Source organism: Brienomyrus brachyistius, chromosome 23 (genome assembly GCF_023856365.1).
Source record: "Brienomyrus brachyistius isolate T26 chromosome 23, BBRACH_0.4, whole genome shotgun sequence".
Classification (NCBI taxonomy): domain Eukaryota; kingdom Metazoa; phylum Chordata; class Actinopteri; order Osteoglossiformes; family Mormyridae; genus Brienomyrus; species Brienomyrus brachyistius.
In genome coordinates, this window is record NC_064555.1 from 4,844,426 (window position 1) to 4,870,048 (window position 25,623).

The following is a 25,623-nucleotide window of genomic DNA, read 5'->3' on the forward strand; positions in this document are numbered from 1 at the left end:
ACAGAACCGGGTGCATAATTAGATCCGCACGGACTCGGGTAGTAGCACATGTTTAGCCTATGATTTCAGCTTCTCGGTATTTGTCTGATAAAATGAACGTGATTCCTGTTGTTTGCCTTTGTAGCTGTATTCGCTTCACGGTGGAAGGTAATGCTTAACTTTTTTAGCCTCTTCATATTCGCGAATTTTACGTTTGTGGTGTGTGTTATTCGTGCGTCGGTAGTGAAGAGTTAAACAGGAAAGTTTCATGCTTTATGAAAAACCACAGAAACCTGTGAATGATGCTAAAAACAATACTGAAATGACGTGGCTCACATAATCTTAGTTAGTGATGCATAATATTTCTTATTAATGTCTTGGCTTGGGTGGGCTACGCCATGCGTCTTTTGTTTAAGTAACCAGCCTCGCACGTGTTACCTTTATTACCGTGGACTTTCAAATTCCAATGGCGTTAATTTAGCATTTTTAATAAAAAGTCCAAAACGTGGTGCTCCCAGTGCATACAGTAGTAACTTTATACATTCCTGGGGCATGATTTAGATCGTTTGTATATTAGAAATTGTTAATAAATAGACTTTTATGTTATTGTTCAGGGGTGCGATTCCTGATAATACGAATTCGTCTGCAGTACAGTTCTTATTAGTAAGAATGATCATTTTTATTAGTAAAAATTCATATTATAGAGCTCTAGAATTCAGTTTTTACTGACTGTATGTGGTTTTACCTCACATGCTAAATTCAATTTTTACTAGTATAAGAAACCATATTGTAGAGCTCTGTAATTCATTTATTACTACTAAGAACTAATTTAGATATATGTAATAATTTTAACTTGTAAGAATTCCAGGTCCATATAGCCATAATTGAGTTTTTACTAATAAAAATGTAAATTGTAATTATAAATTTAAAGGATTGTAAATTGTAATTGTAAATATCCAAAATGTGAATTTCAGATAGATATTTGTTGAGGTTTGTCCCAATACATTTGTCCATATAGCATTTATGTAATACGATGTAGTTTTACACTGAGTAAGTGTAGGTTGTCCGGAATTATGAACGTGGGAGAAGTCTTTGCAGGCGGTACGGGAGAACGGGGGGGGGGGGGGGGGGGGGGGGGTGAGTGACCTTGGACCCCAACCAGGTCAAAGACGAGTCAATAAGACAGAATAAGTAACATCTGGTGACCCTGGGCAAGGACGTCACTCTCAGAACAGACATAAAACACTCACAAATCTCACTCGCTCTTTACCCGTGTCATTCCTTATTAACATTGATTATGGCAAGTCACATTTCATCTAATAGTATTGGGCTTAGTCATAATGATTTTTACTAGTAAAAACAACAATCTAAATAGTAAAAATTACATTTTTTACAAGTATTAATATGAATTCTAAATATGTATAATTATTTTTTTTCTAGTAAGAATTATCATCAGTATGAGTAAGAACTGTATTTGTACAAGTAAAATACATAGGATATACTGTTAGAAAATGCATTTCACTATCAGTTTTAGGACTATAACAGGCTCTATGCACTTGTGCCCCTATGTAAAAAAAAAAAATAGGAGCACAGATTAAAAAATTGGGCACACAGTCAGTTCTGCTTTTTAAGCACTCAATGCTATTCTCACGTTAATGCGTCGTTAAAATGCAATTTCACATTTAAGCTTGTGGAATGGAAAGGTTACGAATGACAGACAAAACTGTCAAGAAACTAGATTTTTTTTTCGCAATTTTGATTTCTTTTGATGCTTTATCATATTCTACATCAGAATTCCTACTGTAATTAAATCCTAGTTGCTTGGCAAAGCTTTGTACATACAGGGTATTAACCAGTTTATCTGTGTTGTGTGAATCTTCTATCAAACAAACTGACACTGTGTCCTGATAGCAAATGAACACATTCAGAATAAACACCTTTTGTGTAATTGTGCACATTAAACAAAAATAACCCGGTTACATACATATATGGTGCTTTTCCACCGAACCCGGTGCCGTACTTTGGGTACTTCGAGATCACATCATATTCTGAGGTCAAACCACGGTGAGCAGCTTTAGGAAAAGTAAGTAACACTTCTCAAAAAACCATAAAACAACTTAAAACATAACCTTTCCTCAGGCACGATTTGGGAATTCAACGCTGCAGTCTGCAGGTATTTGCTAAGAGGAAACCTGCTGTCTCCCAGTAAGCAGCCACCAGCACACGCAGCATCCTTTGCCATCTGACTCTCCAGAGCTGGACCAGATATAAGCGTCATGTCGTCCCAGTCACATATGATTAATTCAAATCCTGTAATATTATTCAACTTTAAGCAATTATTTTGCTCAATCTGTTAACACTCAAAATGTGTGCAAGTAGGTGCTTGGGTGTGTGTAGATTCTGTTCTTATCCAAAATAAATCCTTTCGATGACATGAAAACCAGTTTTTTCCATGTCATGCAAGAGATCCCCTCATAATACATACAGTTTCCTGTAGGAGGGGATCTCTTGCATTGTTTCCATGCCATTGCAGGCATGCCTGACATTTTAGATGCAGTGGATGGAACCTTCAACCCTGTTCATACTCGCAGCCACTAGAATTCCATCTGCAACACAAAATCTGTTCTTGGCATTAGGCCTAAATGTCCAGGTGATGTGCAACCATGAAGGATCATGGGGGGGTCATGAGGTCACTGTAAAGGGGTGTGTGGTGCTCCTGATGTTTTTGTAAGAGGATGTAGGTGCAAGTCGTTAAAGTCCTGGGACTGACAGTCTTGCATCGCTTAAGCAATATGATGTCATAGGGAGTTTGCCTTACCCCCCCATAGTCCGCTATTCAAAGCAAACTTTGTAGAGCTATTAGACAATTTATGTATTGTCCCATTGCACACTGTATGGATACAGTATAATTATTAATAAATATATATAGATTACCTACAAATCCAAGCGGTGTGCATTGTCCCCATTGTCCACTGTTTACAGTGTACTTTATAAGACATCTCAAAACACAGGACTACAAAATTGTTTAAAAAGATTCAAATTAAATAACGTAAAATAGCAAGAAAATAATAACAGGCATAATGAACTACAAAATATACATCATTATATCAACAGCCAAAGAATATGAACGGTTTCCGTGTTCAGAGCCCCGAGAAGCACTGGTACTTGTCAGGTAATGAGCTGCGCTGCTCATTCCCATACTCTGTCATCCCCGTAATATCAGACAGCACTGCGCTCCTCACCTCTCGCTTTCTTCTCTCTGCAGCTATTCGGGTGGTAAACGGGCCGGTATCCGTCACTGAAGGGGGCAGTGCTAATTTATCCTGCAGACTGACTGAGACTGATGAAGATCTGCAGCAGGTAACATGGCAAAAAAGGACGCGAGAAATTCCTCAGAATCACAACTTCTTGGTCATCTTACCCCCCCGGGACGTAACACACGTCAACGGATTAGTGAATCGGGTCCGATTTATTGGAAACTTAACCATGAAAACAGGATCAATTCAGATATCGAATGTATCGCTGCGAGATGAAGGTGTGTATACCTGCATCTTCACAGTGTTCCCAAGCGGGCCGCACCAGACAGAAACTCGGCTCACAGTTCATGGTAAGTTAGTCTTTGTTACTAAGAAACACCCTGTTTAATAAAGTTTGGAAAAAATAACTGTAAAGAAACTGTATTTGTGAATCTTCCCCGAAATTGTTCAGTGGATCCTAACCTGCCAGATAAATTAAATGAGTTTCATGTAAGGTCTGAAACACCTATTCCACCGGCCACCCTTCTACCTCCTGGAGGGTGAGGTGAGAGCTGCATTCAAGAAGCTGATCTTCAGGAAAGCAGCAGGTCCAGACAGGATCAGCACTGCATGGCTGAGTCTCAGTGCAGCCCAGTTGGACCCAGTATCTCCTTCCTTTATTCCCCTCCTCACACGCCAGTGACATATACACAATTCATATTATTCTTATTCCGAGCTGAGCTATGGTGCCTTTGTCTGCTTTTCAGCAGATCCTCATGATTAGCTGATTCGATTGTGCCGAACGAGGCTTCAGTAACAAACAGTGCAGCACTGAACAATTTCGGGGAAGATTCACACGCTGCATTTCTCACATCTTTGAACAAACAATCTAGTATCTTATTAAATAATGTTTATTTGGCCTATATCAGTATCTCTTTGTTTTGTGCTGTTTTTCATTTAATCCTTCAGTATTTATCCTGCACAGGTAAGCAGAAACATAGGCAATGGTCTTGCCTTTGCCAGTTTTCTTGCTACTCTTTTATGTGGGCATGCCTCCGGTTCAGCTCTTTGCCGAACACCCTGTGTGGGATGTTTCATTGACTCGGTCTGCGTGACAGTTCGTCCTGTAGTGACAGTAACACCTGCGGCGCCCCTGGTGGTCGGGGGAGAGATTGGCGTCTTAGCGACCTGCATTGCTGCCAATGGACGCCCAGCAGCAGGGGTGTCATGGCGCACAGACCAGCTGGATGGTCCGACTGAGATCCAGAATAACGCGACACAGAACCCCAACGGCACCACAACCGTCAGGAGGTCCCTGCTGGTGACCCCCACCAGGTCCATGAATGGCCGAGAGGTGCAGTGTGTGGTGAACCATACATCCCTGGAGCATGACGAGATTGTGCCGTACAGGATCTCGGTGCACTGTGAGTACTGCTGGGATGCCAAACCCACTGCAAGTCAGTGTTTACAGTGGAATGTACTTCAGACATAGACAGTAAATATTTTACAATAAATTAACCCAGAGGGTGACTCTTTGCTCCATGCTGTAAAATGCATTTAACCAAACAGACCAATGTTCCTTCAAGATGCCCCGCAGTCTGTGAATATCACTCTAAACGGAAGATCATCTGAAGGTCCAGTCTTCCAGTGTGATGTAGATGCCAATCCTGCACCTACAAGATACACCTGGAGCAGGTAGAATGTTACCTTATGTGTCATTTCACAGCTTCTGGGACTTAATGTTGTTTCTCTGTGTGTGGGGTGTTTGTGTAACAGACTTGTGTAACTCTAAGACTAACTGCTGCATTAATGTGTGACAGGCATTTTGTATAGATTTTGTAGTTTTTGTTTAACTATTCATTAAGTCTGCATTGAGATGTTTTGATGTATTTTGTTACAGTGTATTTAGCCACTTACAAGAAATAACTGTTGAGATTAGATGAAGATTGTCAGGAAATTTTAACTCCCAAGAAGTGATGTAGCTCTGGGGTGATAATCAATTTTCAATTAATTTTTGAATTAAATATTTCTACTGTTCTAATGATATATTCTGTATTTTTTCCCCCCAGAGATATTGTTAGAGCAAAATACATGAATATATTAACCAAACAGAAAACAGAAGAGCAGCACTGGGGAAAATATTTTTTTCTCTCCACACTGAAAATCAGTTGGAACATCCATGTATTTCCAAAGGTTGCATTTTGCACTGAATATTGAACTGAACAGAACATAGAAAAACATTCGTGGAGACAAAAAAGAAATCATGAATTAAATAAATCCTAAGCATGATCTTTTTGCTTAACTGGATCTAGCCACAGCACTTCCTCTGTGTTCTCCAGCAAGGCAGCGAGGGAAGAATCTCCTTCAATGGCGAATGCATCTGCAATATGGTCACACAGCTATATCTGCTGACATTGCTTGATAATAGTTTTTTTTTTAGCCCCCAGATTTCTAAGAATACTGCCACACTTCAGAAAGCATTTTATAACAAGCGTGCATTAGCCCACCGTCCTGTGGGTGCTTACGGGTGTGTCTGTTATACAAAACTAATACTGCAGCTTTCAGATAATGGGTCACCTATGGCTGTTACTTTGTGATTTTGCATAACTAGGAAAATTGCCATTATGGTCCCAGTACTACACTCATGTAAAACATCCTTGGTGTTTAGCAGCCAGTTCTGTATGCGTTTGACCTGTGTGTTTCTGGGTAGTGTAGTATTGACGCTGTTTTTCACTTCTTGGCTTAGAGTGGACAGCGAAGTACTCGGTCCTTCACTCAGACCGGAGGGAGGCAGGCTGGTGTTTTTAAAGAGGGACCCTGGATTGAATGGCCTGTATGTATGTGAGGCATCAAACCAGTATGGCCGAGTTACTGGGACTCTCTTTGTATATACAGGTAAGGATCAGTGAAAGTGTGGCGGGTGTTGTGATAATATTCAACAGATCGATCTCACCTATTCAATTGAATTCTCATCTATAACCATATTTTGTTTGTTCCATCCTGAGGCCGTATTACAGAAACTTCCTGGCTTGCAGATCTTGCAGAACTGTTTGGTGACCAAGGGAACTTGGATTAGGGCCTGATTTACATATGAACAGTTTGTAAATCATTGGTCCTATTCTAACTTAACACAGGAAAAGTGTATCACACAAGCTTCCCAACACCCCAAAATCTCAAACTCTCCTAGCTAAAGATAACAACCACGCTCACAACGGTAAAAAATTATATACAGCCCTTTTGAAGCCACGTTTTACTGCAGTAATTTCCTAGTACCTGCAAGTGATACATTGCCAGACCTTTCATGGACAGCCAAAATCGCAGACACCCCCCGACCCCATATATAAACCACAGATACAGGGGAAAACTGCAATTCATTCTCGAGAGAAAGAGATTGAGAGAATTTCCCCGTATCCTGAACTCCCTTGCCTTCCCTCCCATCGAGATATCACCGGTCATAACACTTACATAGGATTTTGGGAAGTTGGTATTTGGGAATCAGATACTAGGTTTTGTCTAGGTTAGATACGAGAGTGAGAGTATAGTACTGTACAATAATAACCAGTGTAGTTTATTATTAATGTATTTAATATTAGTTATCAGATGTCAGGTTTTATTTAAATAATCATTTGTATAACAATTTGGCTCAGGCTAATAATAATGTGACGCTGTCAGCATGAGCCAGCAAAGGGCAGCCTTGTGCTCACTACTGATGATTCAAGTTCTTCATGGAAAAAATATGCACTGAGGGGGATTTCAAATAGCAGGAATAAGCTCTTCTTTTTACAGATGTTACCCGGGGCTACTATGGAGGCCTGATTGCAGTTATTGTGGTCTTGCTTTCTGCACTCAGTCTCTTGAGCTTCTACATATGGAAGAAAGTGTTCCGGCAAAGGTACCTTCATTTGAATTATCGTGCTGAGATGAGCATGATTCTGAACTGAAGTGAAGCACATCTCTTAGCTGACTGGTGTCTGTGTTTCTGCAGGAATCCAAGAAGATCAAGTCCACAGCAGGTACACATGAGCTGAATGAAATAATCATCTTTAATTTGCTACTGATGTGAGACTCCTTCACAGAAACAGTTTAAAAAGCATGTATGTTTGGATGTTGACAGGAGGATGTGGACATGCAGGAACAACAACAGGAAGAAGAACAGGAAGATGAATCACAGTTTCAGGAATCATAGTTACATCCTTTTCCTCCACGTGACCAGGCCCGGATTTTAACTCAAACATTGCCAGCCTAGCCACTTCACCGCCTGAGCGGTGTATTGTACGGGAGGTGTACTATACGGGAGGTGTACTATACGGGAGGTGTACTGTACGGGAGGTGTACTATACGAGAGGTGTACTGTACGGGAGGTGTACTGTACGGGAGGTGTACTATACGGGAGGTGTACTATACGGGAGGTGTACTGTACGAGAGGTGTACTATACGGGAGGTGTACTGTACGGGAGGTGTACTATACGGGAGGTGTACTATACGAGAAAGCTACACACAAGTGGTCCCCTTATAGTTCTTTTGTTTCTATTCAGTTGTGTTTGCGTTTATATAAATCCTTAGCTTTACTCATAGGTTGTGTCTGTTTTGTCCCTCCTTCCTGTTATGACTGAGCTCCTACAACAACCCAGTGACCTTACCTTTGGGTCTGGTCTCAGAGCCTCCATTTGTCCAGAAGAGACTATCGCTTATGTCCCTTGAACAGCGTTCACTAATTCCAGTCCTGGATGGCCAGTCTGCCACAGTGTATGTATGTGTGTGTGTGTGTGTGTGTGTGTGTGTGTGTGTGTGTGTGTATGTGTGTATATGTGTATGTATATATATGTATGTGTGTATGTATATATATATATATATATATATATATATATATATATATATATATAAAATGTATGGTAGCTCTTATCCTCACACAGAGTCACTTGTTCGGCTCCTTCACGCTGTACATCTGCAGTACTTGTTTTTTTCTATTACCGTGTGTAATATTGTCTCTATCATTGTATTTTTTGAGGTACTAGATGCGTAAATTTCTTTGGAAATTAATAAAGTATCTGTCTCTCTGTCTGTCTAATCTAATCTAATATATTCTAATCTACCTAAGAGCAGGAATGTCAAACACCATGCCATTACATAGTTTGGGTGATAATGATCCAGTGTATGTAAATCTCAGGCCACAAATAACCGTAACTGTGTAAAATTTTACTGAATAACTCTTTCATAATGGCTTCTAGGCGAAATACACCTTTTAGAGGTACTGCAAAGAGCCCACCTCTGAAATTAACAGCAATGGTAGGCCAGGGGAGGGAGGCATTGTGGGATTGCTGTTGTATCTTAGGCCTGTCTTATGTTGTTTTGAATCTAGCGCTGCGTGTTCTTGTCTCCCAGCCACATGCACGTCGTCAGCTGCACAGGCCAGTAGGCGTTGGAGAGACGGGCAGAAGGAAACATCTGCCGGAAGGGGGGGGGGGGGGGGGGGGAGACTGCAGAAGGGATTCAAAACTGCCGGAATGGCAGGACCCTGGGAGAGTGCAGAATGTGGTTATCCTACTGGGTCGCTGGAGCCTATTCCAGAAGCAATGGGCACGAGGCAGGAACAACCCAGGATGGGGGGCCAGCCTGTTGCAGGGCGCGCGCACACACACACACACACACACACACACACACACACACACACACACACACACACACACACACACACACACACTCCTACATGCAATTTAGGAACTCCAATTAGCCTCAGCATGTTTTTGGACAGTGGGGAGAAACCGGAGTACCTGGAGGAAACCCAAATGACAACATGGGGAGAACATGCAAACTCCGCACACATGTGACCCAGGCGGAGACTCGAACCCGGGTCCCAGAGGTGTGAGGCAGCAGTGCTAACCACTGCACCACCATGCCGCCCCCCATTTTGCTTCAGTCCATCTTAAATGATCTTGGGCTCAGAGAAGTCAGGATCATGTTTAGATATGGTTTCTTCTTTGCATGGTAGAGTTTCATCCTGCATTTGTGGATGCAGCAACAAACTGTCCACGAACAGTGGTTTTCAGAAGTATTCGTTTTTATTAGGGACAAAGAACATTTTCATTAATTACCATGTAGGAGAAAATGTAATGTAAGTGTGAAAAAAACACAATGTTTTTACTGCTCTACAGAAGGTTTGATAGAGTTTTGCCAGATGCTCAAACACTCTTGATTTGGTTTTCTTCACTACACCATGGCTTCACAACCGTTGGAACCACACAGTTTACTTCTCTGTCTCTCAGTAAATTACTTCCTCTTTAACCACTATGGGAACACACATTTAGGGTCTGTTTTATGGCGATAAAACATATTCTGTTGTCTGTCATTTTCTTGCTGAATGTTATTATATGGTAACTTCTAAGCCAAATTTCACCTGGTTTTGAGCTGACATTTTTTGCAAACTCCTTTGTCAGTTTGAAAACTACCAAAAAGGTAAAACGGATGTTTTAGAATTAGAAGATCATTTAGAATTAGAGAAATTAGTAAGACCTGATGTGTTTTTTTCTCAGTATTTTAATTATTTTTAAAATGAATTACAGGAAATGTATTATGTGTCCATTTTCTTTGTTAATCCCTCATATGTATTTGTTTGTAAAGTTGGATTTTGCAATGGCTTGTGTACATCTCTATTGTTTGTACGTTTTTGGAGCCAAAGATTGAGAGAAATACAGAACATTCTAAAACGCTTAACGTCCATCCATCCATCCATTTTCCAAACCGCTTATCCTATTGGGTCGCGGGGGGTCCGGAGCCTATCCCGGAATCAATGGGCACGAGGCAGGGAACAACCCAGGATGGGGGGCCAGCCCATCACAGGGCACACTCACACATCATTCACTCACACATGCACACCTATGGGCAATTTAGCGACTCCAATTAGCCTCAGCATGTTTTTGGATTGTGGGGGGAAACCGGAGTACCCGGAGGGTACTCCGGAGGAGGTACCCGGAGGAAACCCCACGACGACATGGGGAGAACATGCAAACTCCACACACATGTGACCCAGGCGGAGACTCGAACCCGGGTCCCAGAGGTGTGAGGCAACAGTGCTAACCACTGCACCACCATGCCACCCCAACACACTTCATTATTATGCATAATGAATCACCACCCCGAATTCAGTAAGACAGACACTGCAAACTGCCACAGCTTAATGGCTTAATGGTTAGGGAAGCGCATTTATAACTGAAAAATTGTAGGATTGACTCCCCAACCGACAAGCCAACTCAGAGGTACCCTGAGCAGGGTACCGCCCCCAAGCACTGCTCCCCAGGTGTCGAATTAGCTGCCCCCTGCTATGTCACATGGTCACAGATGGGTTAAATGCCGAGAGCACATTTTGTTGTGCTGTGGTTTGTCAACAATGACAATTAATCACTAAATTCTAAAAAGGGTAATTACTAGACTTACATGCTCAAGGAAGATCTACCTCCCTATTTTCCCCATACACTCTCTCTCTCATACACATTCATTTAACAAGATTAAAACAACCCCCAAACTTCCCTCTGTCCAGCAGCCGCCAAGACCCCAGCCTGTGCGCTTGACACATCTGTGGTGTTTAGCAGCCAGTTCTGTATGTGTTTGGCCTGTGTGTTTCTGGGTAGTGTAGTATTGACACTGTTTTTCACCTCTTGGCTTAGAGTGGACGGTGAAGTACTCGGTCCTTCACTCAGACCAGAGGGAGGCAGGCTGGTGTTTTTAAAGAGGGACCCTGGATTGAATGACCTGTATGGCATCAAACCAGTATGGCCGAGTTACTGGGACCCTCTTTGTATATACGGGTAAGGTTCAGTGCAAGGGGCATTTAGACTGTATTAGTAATAGTAGTAATAATAATGTGACGCTGTCAGCATGAGCCAGCAGAGGGAAGCCTTGTGCTCACTACTGATGATTCAAGTTCTTCATGGAAAAAATATGCACTGAGGGGGATTTCAAATAGCAGGAATAAGCTCTTCTTTTTACAGATGTTACCCGAGGCTACTATGGAGGCCTGATTGCAGTTATTGTGGTCTTGCTTTCTGCACTCAGTCTCTTGAGCTTCTACACATGGAAGACATGTGAGTTACAGCAGAGGTAGCATAATTTGAATTATCTTGCTTTAATTTTGTGCTGAATTCAAAGACCTAATGTTAAATGGGAGTCTATTCCAAAGTCTGGGGGCAGCTGCAGAGACGAGGTCACCTCTGGTCCTGAGATGAGAGTGGGGGACTGAATGAAGATGTTGTGAGGGTGACCTAAGTGACTAAGGGGCAGAATATGGAATTAGCGTATCTGAAATGTATTAGGAGGCTAATCCATTGAGTGCTTTAAAAATTAATTTTAAAACTGCAGGCGTACTGTAACTCCACATTCCTTGATATCATATTTCCGTATCAGAGAGAGAGCAGGTCTCACCATGTGCAAACGTGTTACAGTCTGTAAACTCTGTATTCGCTGGTCCCCAATTTGAGAGTCAGAAATGTGAATGGTCCAGAGCAGTGCATATTCAAGTATCTTTTGTTTGTCGGATTACCTTAAATCTAGGGCTGAATGCCACAACACCTAACTTTACATAGAAATGATAAAATAGCGTGACAGACACAATCAATAATTCGCGTTATACTTCAGTAATTGCCTTTAGAAACCCTAAATTTTATTTAAGCGGTTCGTTTTCATCTTTCTTGTGAATTAAATGTGAAACAAAACGTTTTTGTATTTGGTTCAAGTCCACAGCGGGAAATTTTCTGTAGTGAGTGGTTTCGGTAATGTTGGCTGTGGGCAAGGTGTTAACAACTCTCTCGGAATTTGTCTGTTAAAATGAACGTGATTCCTGTTGTTTGCCTTTGTAGCTGTATTCGCTTCACGGCGGAAGGTAATGCTTAACGTTTTTAGCCTCTTCATATTCGCGAGTTTGTGTAATTCGTGCGTCGGTAGTGAAGAGTTAAACAGGAAAGTTTTTCATGCTTTACGAAAGATCACAGAAACCCGCAAACGATGCCAAAAACAATACTGAAATGACGTGGCTCACATAATCTTAGTTAGTGATGCATAATATTTCTTATTAATGTCTTGACTTAGGTGGGCTACGCCATGTGTCTTTTGTTTCAGTAACCAGCCTCGCACGTGTTACCTTTATTACCGTGGACTTTCAAATTCCAGTGGCGTTAATTTAGCATTTTTAATAAAAAGTCCAAAACGTGGTGCTCCCAGTGCATACAGTAGTAACGTTATACATTCCTAGGGCATGATTTAGATCATTTGTATACTAGAAATTGTTAATAAATAGATTTTTATGTTATTGTTCAGGGGTGCGATTCCTGATAACACGAATTACAACCCAGGATGGGGGGCCAGCCCATCGCAGGGCACACTCACACACACATGTACTCCTACTGGCAATTTAGCGACTCCAATTAGCCTCAGCATGTTTTTGGACTGTGGGGGGAAACCAGAGTGGAAAACCCACGACCCAGATAGCAAAATTATGCTGGCTCTGACGTGGGCCACATACTGTAGTTTCTTCTGGCCCACAACCCGCCTGGGTCCTCGGCCCAGAATTGGCGTTTGTACAATATCCCGACTTATTTTCAAAAGCTGGCCCAGATCTGGCTCACATACCGCACAACAATCATAATGAGAGTCTGGCCCAAGTGTGGCACAGGCACTACAGGATGACTTATTCTTTAAATGCAGCCTTCGTGAAGTGGGACAGTGGTCTTCTAAATGTGCAAACGCAATTTAATATTTCTGTTGCATATTTAGATTGACGGAACTACGTATTTTCCCACTTCGAATAGAAGAAAAGAGCGGTGCGCGCTCCCGACAGGGGGTGCATTTCACGGCAGGGGTGCAGAATTCGGCACAACACCGGCATCATGTGATACTGCCATGAAATAAAAAAAAAACTATCGGCGGAAGTGTGCTCAGCTACCGCTGGACCACATGAACAAAGCCGTGTGTTAGCCCTAATCGGCTGCCGGGCTCGGTACTGTCCCGGCATCATATCATACTGCCATGAAATAAAAAAGTATCGGCGGAACTCTGCTCAACCACCGCTGGACCACATGAACAAAGTCGTGTGTTAGCCCGAATCGGCTGCCGGGCTCGGCACTGTCCCGGCATCATATCATACTGCCATGAAATAAAAAATGTATCGGCGGAACTGTGCTCAACCACCGCTGGACCACATGAACAAAGCCGTGTGTTAGCCCGAATCGGCTGCCGGGCTCGGCACTGTGTCTCTACCGTCATTTTCTACCGCATCGACAGTAAGCCGACAGTGCCGACACTCAGCCAGAATCGGCCCGACTACGCATGCTATCTGGGGACAACATGGGGAGAACATGCAAACTCCACACACGTTTGTCCTGTTGTAAATCTTTTGTTTGTTAAACAATGGCTCGCCTTCTATTAAGTGTCAAACAGACAGCTTTTTCTAATTTGGCTAGATACAACTCTTTCATAATGAGTAGAAATATAACTACATAGCCCTACCAGTAGCTTTTAACTATTGCATTTGAAATCGGATCAGTTAAGTTACTGTCAACATTGGGTTTACATTATGAGTAACATCACAGTAATGGAACTTTAGGGAGCATTACATTACTTAACAGCAAATAGGCTTACTTCCGAATTGTGTCGCATACCTGTGATTGCATGGGACCCTTCTTTCGGCGTAAATTGCCATGGCAACATGCCGCGAGTAAAACCTTACCCGCCTTTCGTAGTATGGGTTAACCACAAGTCATCAAGTTACTAGCAAAGTTACCCCGATAAGCGAGTAAAGTGTAGGTGGACGAAACGGGGAGACTAAACCACATAAAGAAAACGTAGATCCGTTTAGATAAATAGCCGGAAACTAAATGTTTTGTTTTTCTCCAGATTTCATTGGACGAACGGAGCATTTATCAGGCTGGCCAGCCACTGCTGATGTCCTGGGAGGAGCGCGGCCAACCCCGCTCACGCCCCTGATACTTGGTGTTGCAGGACAAATGGAACATTTCCGGAGAACTTTAAGTGTTATAAATGTCGTTTATATGTAGATGGACCGTTGTTTAATATTTACTTTCAGAGATGAAAACAATTCTTATTTTTTTTCTTTGTGGATATTTTCGCTTTATCACAGAAGGTAATGTTCGTCGTAACTTAAAAAATGTCGACCGGGGAGTGGTTACGGTTATTTTTCTTTCATACGTATCTCGATCATACTTTATGTATACATATACATATATACATACACACATATATACACTTATATACATACATACACACACACACACACATATATATATATATATATATATGCGAACCGCAGATTAGCACTACCCTGTTAAATGTGTTAAACTCATCTCTTAAGCTTGGATATGTTCCAAAACCTTTAAAAATGGCTCTTATTAGACCTGTCCTAAAGAAACCAAATCTTGAACCTAGTGTTTTATACACATACACACATATATACACTGCTGATGTGACACTGAGGGGCGGCATGGTGGTGCAGTGGTTAGCACTGTTGAGTCTCCGCCTGGGTCACATGTGTGTGGAGTTTGCATGTTCTCCCCATGTCGTCGTGGGGTTTCCTCCGGGTACTCCGGTTTCCCCCCACAGTCCAAACACATGCTGAGGCTGATTGGAGTTGCTAAATTGCCCATAGGTGTGCATGTGTGAGTGAATGGTGTGTGAGTGTGCCCTGCCTGGGTTGTTTCCTGCCTCGTGCCCATTGCTTCCGGGATAGGCTCCGGACCCCCCGCGACCCAGTAGGATAAGCGGTTTGGAAAATGGATGGATGGATGTGACACTGCTGATTGAGCCAAAGGCATCCTGGGATTGCTGCGAGAGAGTTGTGTTGAGCTGCAGCGATTGTTTTGGGATTGTTTGTGATTGTTTTTGGGGTGTTTGGAACGTATTTTCTGGGTGTTTGTGTGCTTTAATTGTTTAGTGGGTGGCTGTGTTATTTCTATTTATTATTCTTATTTTGGTCGGCGTGAGTGCTTGTCTGTCCTGTCTGTTTATTAACAGCGCGATTGTTACGGGCAGTGAGCTGCGTTTTCTGTTCGCGTTTAACTCCGTAAAAAAACACCGGCGGGGCGAAATAGCTAATAATATCTAACGTCGGTAACGTTACTCAGCGCCAGAAAAGGACAGTTGCTCCTGAGCTTTGTTCGGTCGCCAGTCGAGGCCGGGAGGACATTTTCCACTTTTTTCCCCGCTCCGGCAGTAGCCTGCTGTGAGGGGTTTTTTGTCGTTTTTCGACCTCCCAAGAGCAACTTCGATTTCGTTTTGTTTTTAGTTCATACTTGGTTCAGGCAGAAGTTCTTTTGGTAAGTAGTAGTAAATTTATCGGATTTAAAATTTTAAATAAAAATAATAATTAAGTTCCGTTTCAACCCAAGTAACTTATTTTAGTGTACTCGGCACTTTATTGCATTTAACGGTACGCTAATTAATCTTTAAAGTTAAATACGCTTTATAAATTTACTGGGCTGGGAGTACGGGGTCATAGTGAGTTAGTTAATTATGGGGCCGGTGTTCTAACGATTCATCCTACCTTATCAGATTTTCCTACCGTAGCGCAATGTTATAGTTTTAACCATCAGTTTTTCCTACCTTATCAGAAAATGCTACCTGTATAAATGGGAGGTATTTAATTGAACTGCACTACATAACAATATCCTACCGCATGTTATGGTAGCATAATTTTATTTACATACTTCAACCCCATGAAATTATGCTACCATAAAGTGGGGTAGGATTTTTTTATGACACACTTCAACCCCATGAAATTATGCTACCATAAAGTGGGGTAGGATTTTTTTATGACACACTTCAACCCCATGAAATTATGCTACCATAAAGTGGGGTAGGATTTTTTTATGACACACTTCAACCCCATGAAATTATGCTACCATAACGAGGGGTAGGATTTTTTTATGACACACTTCAACCCCATGAAATTATGCTACCATAAAGTGGGGTAGGATTTTTTTATGACACACTTCAACCCCATGAAATTATGCTACCATAACAAGGGGTAGGATTTTTTTATGACACACTTCAACCCCATGAAATTATGCTACCATAAAGTGGGGTAGGATTTTTTTATGACACACTTCAACCCCATGAAATTATGCTACCATAACAAGGGGTAGGATTTTTTTATGACACACTTCAACCCCATGAAATTATGCTACCATAACGAGGGGTAGGATTTTTTTATGACACACTTCAACCCCATGAAATTATGCTACCATAAAGTGGGGTAGGATTTTTTTATGACACACTTCAACCCCATGAAGTATAATGTTATTTTGTGGTGGAATTGAACAAAATGACAACACAAAAGTACTGGTACTTTAATATGTATTTGAAGCCAAAAAGAAAAAAACTAGTTAGGTAGCTAGTTCAATTGTTAGTAATTATTTGTGTAGCGAAAACAATATAAAATAAATCCACACAAACGGTAAAAATGTGTACAACGTGTACGACTAGGACAAGCTACTACAGGTTAGCGTAAAAAATAACGTTATACATGTGTTCTGTCTTAAAATATACTAATAGTGTATTCATAAACTGTTACAGTTAACATACAATCAAAGTTAACATAAAATCACTCAAACAAGAAAACGTTACCATAAAATCTGACAAACAAGAAAAAATAAATATATATCTTTATATACTCACCGCAGGTAACGTTAACCACAAGAGCAGCACGGATTTATGGGCGTTCCGCAAAAGTGGAAAAATATTCAGAAGCACATGCGCGGTGAGCGTAAGTAGGACGGATTCACGGGTAGGATGAATTTATAGAACACCGGCTCAGTGTTGCGTTTGCAACATGTTTGCCCTTCTGGACGTTAGTGTCCAGTCGGATCTGCGAACGATGTAGGCTAGTGGACTCGCTCATGGTCAAGGTTCGCGACCTTGAGGAGCAACTGGCTCTCATCCAATGCAACAGTGAGTTAGAGGAGCAAGTTAATACGCCTTTTAGGGAGAAGGTGTGTACGCCACTAGCCGGGAGGGGGGAGAATGAAGAGCAGAGAGGTCGAGAGAGCTGGGTGACCGTAGGTCGTAGACGCAGGAAAGGGCGTACACACGTTGCAGAGGCGGCATCACCTGAGGTGACTGTGTCGAACAGGTTTCAGGTTCTTCCAGCTTTAGAGCCGGAACGGACTGGGGAGGCAGGTGGGCTCTTGGGCACTGAGGAGCCCCCTCCCCCCAGGAAGAGGGAGGTTGTGGTAGTGGGGGATTCCATTATTAGGGGAGTAGACAGTTATGTGTGCACGCGTGATAGAGGGTCCCGTACGGTGTCTTGCCTGCCTGGTGCCCAGGTAGGAGACCTTCCAGATCGTGTGGATAAGCTTTTGGCCCCAGCTGGGGTGGATCCAGTTGTCGTGGTGCATGTTGGCACCAACGACATAGGCAAGGGTAGAAGGGCTGTTCTGCAGGATAAATTTATAGAAGTCGCCAATAAGCTTAGAAGCAGAATGTCCACGGTGGTATTCTCTGAAATACTCCCCGTGCCACGTGCAAGTCAGGCTAAGTTAGCTGAGATAAGGAAATTAAATGCGTGGCTAAAAGGATGGTGTAGGAAAGAGGGGTTTAGGTTTATGGGGAATTGGAGGACCTTCTGGAACAGGTGGGACCTGTTCAAGCCGGATGGGTTGCACCTGAACCAGAGGGGAACCAGTGTATTGGGGAAGCGTATGTGTAGAGTAGTTGAGGAATGTTTAAACTAGGGACTGGGGGGGCAGGGAGGTTAGTTAACTATGTCAGTGGGGGGAAACGGAAAGCCCCAAATAATCATATTGTAAGTGGGCACCGTAATAGGCCTACCCTTTGTTGTCTGTATTTAAACGCCAGAAGTATTAGGAATAAAATTCATGATTTAGAGGCTTTTATCTCACCGGACTCTTATGATATTATAGGAATAACTGAAACGTGGTTGAGTGAAAAGGATGGACAAGAATATAATATGGATGGTTACACGTTGTTCCGTAAGGATCGTATAGGAAAAAAGGGAGGTGGTGTTGCAGTATATGTAAAGGAAAACTTGCAGGCAAGGGAACTTACTGATATAAATAAAACTACGGAAGCAATATGGGTAAAATTAGATGCTAAAAACTCAAATAGCCTAATTGTCGGTGTTTGTTACAGAACACCTAATGTAGCTGCTGAGGACAGCAGATTGTTATACAGTGATATTAGGACTATGAGCAATAAAAATGATGTGGTAGTTATGGGTGATTTTAATCTACCAGGAATGCAGTGGGACATTGTCACTGGCTCTTCAGAAAATGAACTGGAGATGGTGGAATTAGTACAGGATTGTTTTTTTACTCAGTTTGTTAACACCCCTACCAGGGGAGATGCCATTCTTTATCTTGTTCTCTCTAATAACCAGGACAGGATTGGTAAATTAGACGTTTTAGAACCACTTGACAGTAGCGATCATAACATGGTCAAATTTGAGGTTAAGTTTAGTGTTCGAAGAGCTAAGTCCAAATCAAAAATATATAATGTTAGGAAGGCTGACTTTAAGTGTATGAGACTAAAACTAGAAAACTGTGAACTGGATGGAGTTAAATAACAAAACTGTTGAAGAGGCCTGGGAATTTTTTAAAAGCACATTATTGCAAGTGCAAGAGGACTTCATACCTGTTTCCAGCAAGAATAAATCTAGGAAATTGCAACCTAGGTGGTTTACTAGGGAAATAAAGCATAAAGTAAGGAGGAAAAGGGCTTTGTTCCAGCAATGGAAAATAACTGATGATGACAGAATTAAGCAGGAATATCTAAGTCTACAGGCTGAGTTAAAAAATGATATTAGACGAGCTAAAAGAAATATCGAAAGGATGGTTGCATTGGAAGCTAAGGATGACGTTAAAAGTTTCTTCCAGTATTTTAACTCTAAAAGAGCTCTAAAACCTGAAATTACTAATCTGCAGGATAGTAAGGGTCTTATAATAGTAAACGACATTGATATAGTAAATGAGTTCAATGATAGTTTTGCACGGGTATTCACTGTTGAGGACCTTAGTAATTTACCAGTTATTACCTATCCAGCATTGTCTATAGCTAATATATATATAACTGAAGCAGATGTTTTGCAAAGCCTAGCTAAGCTCAAAATAAATAAATCACAGGGCCCTGATGGCATCTTACCTATAGTGTTAAAAGAGATGAGGGATATTATTTGCCGACCCTTAACTTTACTGTTTCAAAAATCCTTATCTGAAGGTGTGGTACCTTCTGATTGGAAGCACGCCTTCATAACGCCTATTTTCAAAAAAGGGGATAGAAGTAATTTGTCTAACTATAGGCCAATCAGTCTAACTTGTATAACTGGTAAAGTTATGGAGGCTATAATTAAAGAGAAAATGGTAGATTACCTGGACTCCAATAACATTTTGCGGGATAGCCAGCATGGATTTAGGAGAGGTAGATCCTGTTTAACAAATCTGTTGGAGTTTTTTGAGGAAGCTACTCAGGAAGTTGATGATAAGAAGGCCTATGATGTCATCTACTTAGATTTCCAAAAGGCTTTTGATGTTGTCCCCCACAAGAGGCTCCTACTTAAACTCAAAGCGACAGGTATTTTAGGTACCGTAGCGACCTGGATTGATAACTGGTTAACAGATAGGAAACAGCGAGTAGTTATAAGAGGCACAATGTCACAGTGGGCTTGCGTTCATAGTGGGGTACCGCAGGGTTCGATTTTAGGACCACTATTGTTCCTAATTTACATAAATGATATGGATACCAATATATACAGTAAACTGGTGAAATTTGCAGATGACACCAAGGTGGGTGGTGTAGCAGATACTGAATTAGTGGCTCAGCAGCTACAGCGGGATCTTGATTTAATTAGTGACTGGGCCGATACCTGGCAGATGAAATTTAACGTCGATAAATGTAAGGTACTCCATCTAGGGAGCAGAAATATAAAGTACAGGTATTTCATGGGTGTCACTGAAATAAAGGTAGCTGATCGTGAGAAAGACCTTGGTGTGTATGTTGATGCTTCCATGTCCCATTCTCGCCAGTGTGGGGAAGCAATAAAAAAGGCCAATAGGATGTTGGGGTATATCTCCAGGTGTGTGGAGTTTAAGTCAAGGGAGGTAATGCTAAGATTATACAATTCCTTGGTGAGACCTCACCTAGAATATTGTGTGCAGGTTTGGTCACCATATCTTAAAAAGGACATTGTGGCCTTAGAAAAGGTGCAGCGTAGGGCCACAAAAATGATTCCTGGTCTTAGAGGAATGTCATACGAGGAACGGTTACTTGAGCTAAATCTGTTCAGTCTCAAGCAAAGGAGATTGAGGGGGGACATGATCCAGGTATATACAGTTGAGGCCAAAATTATTAGCCCCCCTGGAATCATGGAACATTGTCCTAAACTTCTTCCCAAAGTTTGCAACATTGATGAAACTTGATATAATCAAACACCCACCAGTGCTATTTACTAGCTTTTGATACATTTTGTAATATAAAATATATTTTTAGTCTTGCTTTATATCAAATATAGTAAAAAAATGGGGTGGCCAAAATTATTAGCCCCATGCCCATTAATAGTCAATACTCTACTCTTTTTGAGCCATCACTGACAACAATCTATTAGAGTAGGTCTTTACTAGATTAGCACAGGTCTCCTGAGGGATTTTGGTCCATTCCTCCATTGCAAATTGTTCTAGCTGGTCCAAATTGCGTGGTTTCCGAGCATGGACATTCACTTTGAGCACTCGCCACAGATTCTCAATGGGATTGAGGTCTGGGCTCTGAGGGCCACTCCAAGATCTTGGTTTTGGTATCCTTGAAAAACTGTTGAACTAATTTTGATGCATGCTTTGGGTAATTGTCTTGTTGGAAGATCCAGCGACGACCTAAGCCTAGACTACGAGCAGATTTCTGCATATTCTCCCTCAGAATGTCAACATAATTTTCTTTTTTCATGATGCCATGCACCCGCACAAGGCTCCCTGTGCCTGAGGCTGCAAAACAGCCCCACAGCATGATGCTCCCACCACCATGTATAACTGTGAGAACTGTGTTCCTAGGGTTGAAGGCCTGTCCCTTTCTTCGCCAAACATAAGCAACATCCATGTGCCCAAACAGTTCCAGTTTAGTCTCATCAGACCAAAGCACAGACTTCCAAAAATCATCTTTACATTTCAAATGTTCACGGGCAAACCTCAGTCGGGCTGTGATGTGCCGCTCTTTGAGTAAAGGGGTTCTTCTGGGACGATGGCCGTGAAGCCCACCACGGTGAAGAGCCCTCACAACTGTGTTCCTTGAAACATCAACTCCAGAAGAGGCCAGGTCAGCAACAATCATCTTGGCAGATGTCCGGGGTTCCTTGCTGACATCTCTGACTATTTTTCTCTCCAGAGTTCTTGAAATCTTGCGCTTACGGCCACGGCCAGGTTTGTTTCTAACAGAATTTGTCTCCTTGTACTTGGCAATGATGCAACGTACAGCAGTTCTAGACACTGTGAATCACTTGGAAACGGCAGTGTAGCCTTGCCCCTTATCACGAGCCTCTGCTATCTTCTTTCTGAGCTCCAGACTGATTTCCTTTGTCTTTGGCATGGTCAGTAACAGTAGTCCCTCTCATGTGTTCAAGAGCCCTGTTCCTCGGGAGTCTTTTTATGCTGATTGAGTGTTGTTAGGAAGCCAATTGACTGCAGGTGTTGTTGGGAAGCCAATTTATTGCACAGGTGTGGTGTCAAAGCTGATTGGTTCATTACTGTAGGTGTGTTTTGAAAGCAAACATTAACATGGGGCTAATATTTTTGACCACCCCATTTTTTACTATATTTGATATAAAGCAAGACTAAAAATATATTTTATATTACAAAATGTATCAAAAGCTAGTAAATAGCACTGGTGGATGTTTGATTATATCAAGTTTCATCAATGTTGCAAACTTTGGGAAGAAGTTTAGGAAAATGTTCCATGATTCCAGGGGGGCTAATAATTTTGGCCTCAACTGTAAGATTCTAACAGGTTTGGATGCTGTTCAACCAAATATTTACTTCAGCATTAGTTTAAATAAACGAACTCGTGGCCATAGGTGGAAATTAGCGGGAGAACATTTCAAGCTGGATTTAAGGAAGCACTTCTTTACACAGCGTGTAGTCAGAGTATGGAATAGCCTTCCTGATAATGTAGTGCAAGCTGAATCCTTGGGTTCCTTTAAATCAGAGCTAGATAAGATTTTAACGACTCTGAGCTATTAGTTTAGTTCTCCCCAAGCGAGCTTGATGGGCCAAATGGCCTCCTCTCGTTTGTATAGTTCTTATGTACACAAATATGCACATATATACACAAATATACATATATACATACATATACACACACACACACGTGTGTCTGTCAGTCAACAAAATCTTGACTTCAGTGAGGTCCACTTACCTCATTACCTAAAATTCCTGTCTCTGCTGACTCTGAGGGGTGCGTGGCTCCTCTGACATCTTTGTAAGAGAATGAAAGTCGTGAGGCTCCCTGTCTTGTTGCATCATTTAAGCAATATGATGTCATAGGGAATTTGCCTTGCTCTCCATAGTCCGCTATTCAAAGCAAACTTTGTAGGACACGTCTGTCTCGTTTAGTTTTAGAGCTATTAGACAATTTATGTATTGTCCCATTGCACACTGTATGAATACAGTATAATTATTAATAAATATATATAGATTACCTACAAATCCAGGCGGTGTGCATTGTCCCCATTGTCCACTGTTTACAGTGTACTTTGTAGGACATCTCAAAACACGACTACAAAATACTTTAAAAAGATTCAAATTAAATAATGTAAAATATCAAGAAAATAACAGTCATAATGAACTACAAAATATACATCATTATATCAACAGCTGAAGAATATGAACCGTTTCCGTGTTCAGAGCCCCGAGAAGCACTGGTACTTGTCAAGTAATGAGCCGCGCTGCTCATTCCCATACTCTGTCATCCCCGTAATATCAGACAGCAGTGCGCTTCTCACCTCTCGCTTTCTTCTCTCTGCAGCTATTCGGGTGGTAAACGGGCCGGTATCCGTCACTGAAGGTGGCAGTGCTAATTTATCCTGCAGACTGACTGAGACTGATGAAGATCTGCAGCAGGTAACATGGCGAAAAAGGACACGAGAAATTCCTCAGAATCACAACTTCTTGGTCATCTTACCCCCCCGGGACGTAAGACACATCAACGGATTAGTGAATCGGGTCCGATTTATTGGAAACTTATCCATGAAAACTGGATCGATTCAGATATCGAATGTATCGCTGCAAGATGAAGGCGTGTATACCTGCATCTTCACGGTGTTCCCAAGCGGGCCGCACCAGATAGAAACTCAGCTGACAGTTCATGGTAAGTTAGTCTTTGTTACTAAGAAACACCCAGCTTAATAAAGTTTGGAAAAAATAAATGCAAAGAAACTGTACTTGATTCAGAATGCAGCTGCTCGTCTTGTTTTCAACCTTCCCAAGTTCTCCAACACCACTCCTTTGCTGCGCTCCCTCCACTGGCTTCCTGTAGCTGCCCGCATCAGATTCAAAACACTAATGCTCGCATACAAAGCCAAAAATTCTCTGGCACCATCCTACCTAAAGCACCTCATCACACCCCGCACTGCACCATGATCTCTCCGATCCTCCAGCACTGCTCGACTGGTCCCACCTCCAGTCAAGGCACAGGGAAGACACACATCTCGGCTCTTCTCTGTCCTGGCACCTAATTGGTGGAATGAACTCCCCCTAGATGTCCGAACAGCTGAATCCTTGAATGTCTTCAAGCGACGACTCAAAACATTCCTTTTTCAGAAATACCTGACGTAGTACTTCTGTACTCTTACTCGGCTCTTCTCTGGTGTGTGTGTGTGTGTTTTTTTTAAAAAAAAAAATCTGCACTTCTCAATGGAGTTTTCAGACAGATGGTATTCATAGTGTTGGAGAAAGCATCAGGCTTTCCACTCCAACTCTGCACACAGGACCAAACTACAGTACAGTATATGTTGGAGAAAGCGACAGGCTTTCCACTCCAACTCTGTACACACCATTAATTACGAGACAACACTTAGAGTTTTACTTGCACAAGGGTAACCACACTCTCTGCATGCTAGGCTACAAAGGAATGTGTTACAAAGGGTGGTTCCCCTTGGCACCTTTATTTATAGTCAATGGGGGGCAGGGGTTTTGGAGTGAGAACAAAGAAAGGACTGTGAGAGTAAGAAGAAGTTCTGGTTTTACTCAGGTGGACAACTATTTAAACACGTGTTCAGGATACGTGTAAACTAATATAATCTAAATTATGAAGGTAAAGGAAAACAAAATAATGTATATACATATTTACACTCATTGCTGATTATACAGAAATGATAACAAATGATTACTAACAGTTTCTTCAACCTAACACATAGCTTTGGTCCTTATTGAGCTAGCATCGGAAATTCATCGCTGAGTCTCAAAGCACTTATGTAAGTCGCTCTGGCTAAGGGCGTCTGCCAAATCCTGTAAATGTAAATGTACTTGTGCATGATGATGATAACAGCAAACAGAATGATGACCAGGAGACTGTATCACAAAACAGTCGCATACATTGTATGTTTGTGTACTTCCACCTGTTTCCAGGATTGTGCTTGAAGGAAATATGTAATATTGATGGAAAACACTCCACCCACCCAATCTATCCTAATCCATACTCATCCCACACCCACGTGTACAATTTTTAGAAGTATTGGATGGATCACCTATAAATGTCAGTTCAGTGATGTATTTTTACCTGACTGTTCCGAGTCCTTCTTGTGACATGTAGGTCTGAAACTACACTTACACATTTATTGCACATTCCACTAATAAACCAATTTTCACAGTTGTTCCCACCCAGTTGGGTGGTTAACTGTATTCCTTTGTACGTCTTAATGTTGTGTCTTATGTCATTTATATTCTTTAAATGCCTAAATATTTATATTTCATACAATCACCATTTGCAGTATGGCCAATATTTTCTGTGACCTAACAGTAAGAGCTGTAACACACTAATCCTATGCAGGGAGCAGGGTCAGCTTAACTGGTCTGAGGCCCCTTGGCTTAGGTGGGTGGGGCTGGGGCGCTAAGTGAGCTATTTTTTGGAGCCAATGCTAATAAAGCATGGGGTGTCAGCGCTAAAACGTACCGATTAGGGTGGAGCGGGAATGCTTTCGGTAAAATTCTCTGATCAGTGGGTCGATCGGACAAATTTAAGAAGTTTAACTATTTCCTCTATTGCTAGGGTCAGTCTTGAATTTTTGAAACCCCAAGTGTAATTTGTGAATTTTCACTTTCACAGGGATCTTCCGTCCCTAACCCTCATGAATGTGAAGGGGTTATACTGAAACGTGTAATATTTACAGAATATACAGCTTGCCCTAACTTTTAAT

General features: G+C 41.8%; 1 protein-coding gene across 4 annotated transcripts in view; it reads left to right on the forward strand.

The window, feature by feature from the left end:
• The window catches only part of LOC125718752 (hemicentin-1-like), a 30,058-nt gene continuing 4,435 nt past the window's right edge, over positions 1 to 25,623 (forward strand). For 2 of the 4 annotated variants that reach the window (XR_007384920.1, XM_048992785.1), the window contains exons 1-7: positions 1 to 147; positions 3,245 to 3,586; positions 4,334 to 4,639; positions 4,802 to 4,910; positions 5,962 to 6,110; positions 11,201 to 11,293; positions 23,235 to 23,576. Coding sequence is in view for 3 of the 4 variants with exons in the window: in XM_048992785.1 (XP_048848742.1) it covers positions 60 to 147; positions 3,245 to 3,586; positions 4,334 to 4,639; positions 4,802 to 4,910; positions 5,962 to 6,110; positions 11,201 to 11,293; positions 23,235 to 23,576 (1,429 nt within the window). In the remaining variant the exon portion in view is untranslated. Of the gene's footprint in view, positions 148 to 3,093; positions 3,152 to 3,244; positions 3,587 to 4,333; positions 4,640 to 4,801; positions 4,911 to 5,961; positions 6,111 to 11,200; positions 11,294 to 23,234; positions 23,577 to 25,623 lie in introns of all 4 variants that reach the window. The other 2 variants (XM_048992786.1, XM_048992787.1) reach the window with 2 other exon arrangements.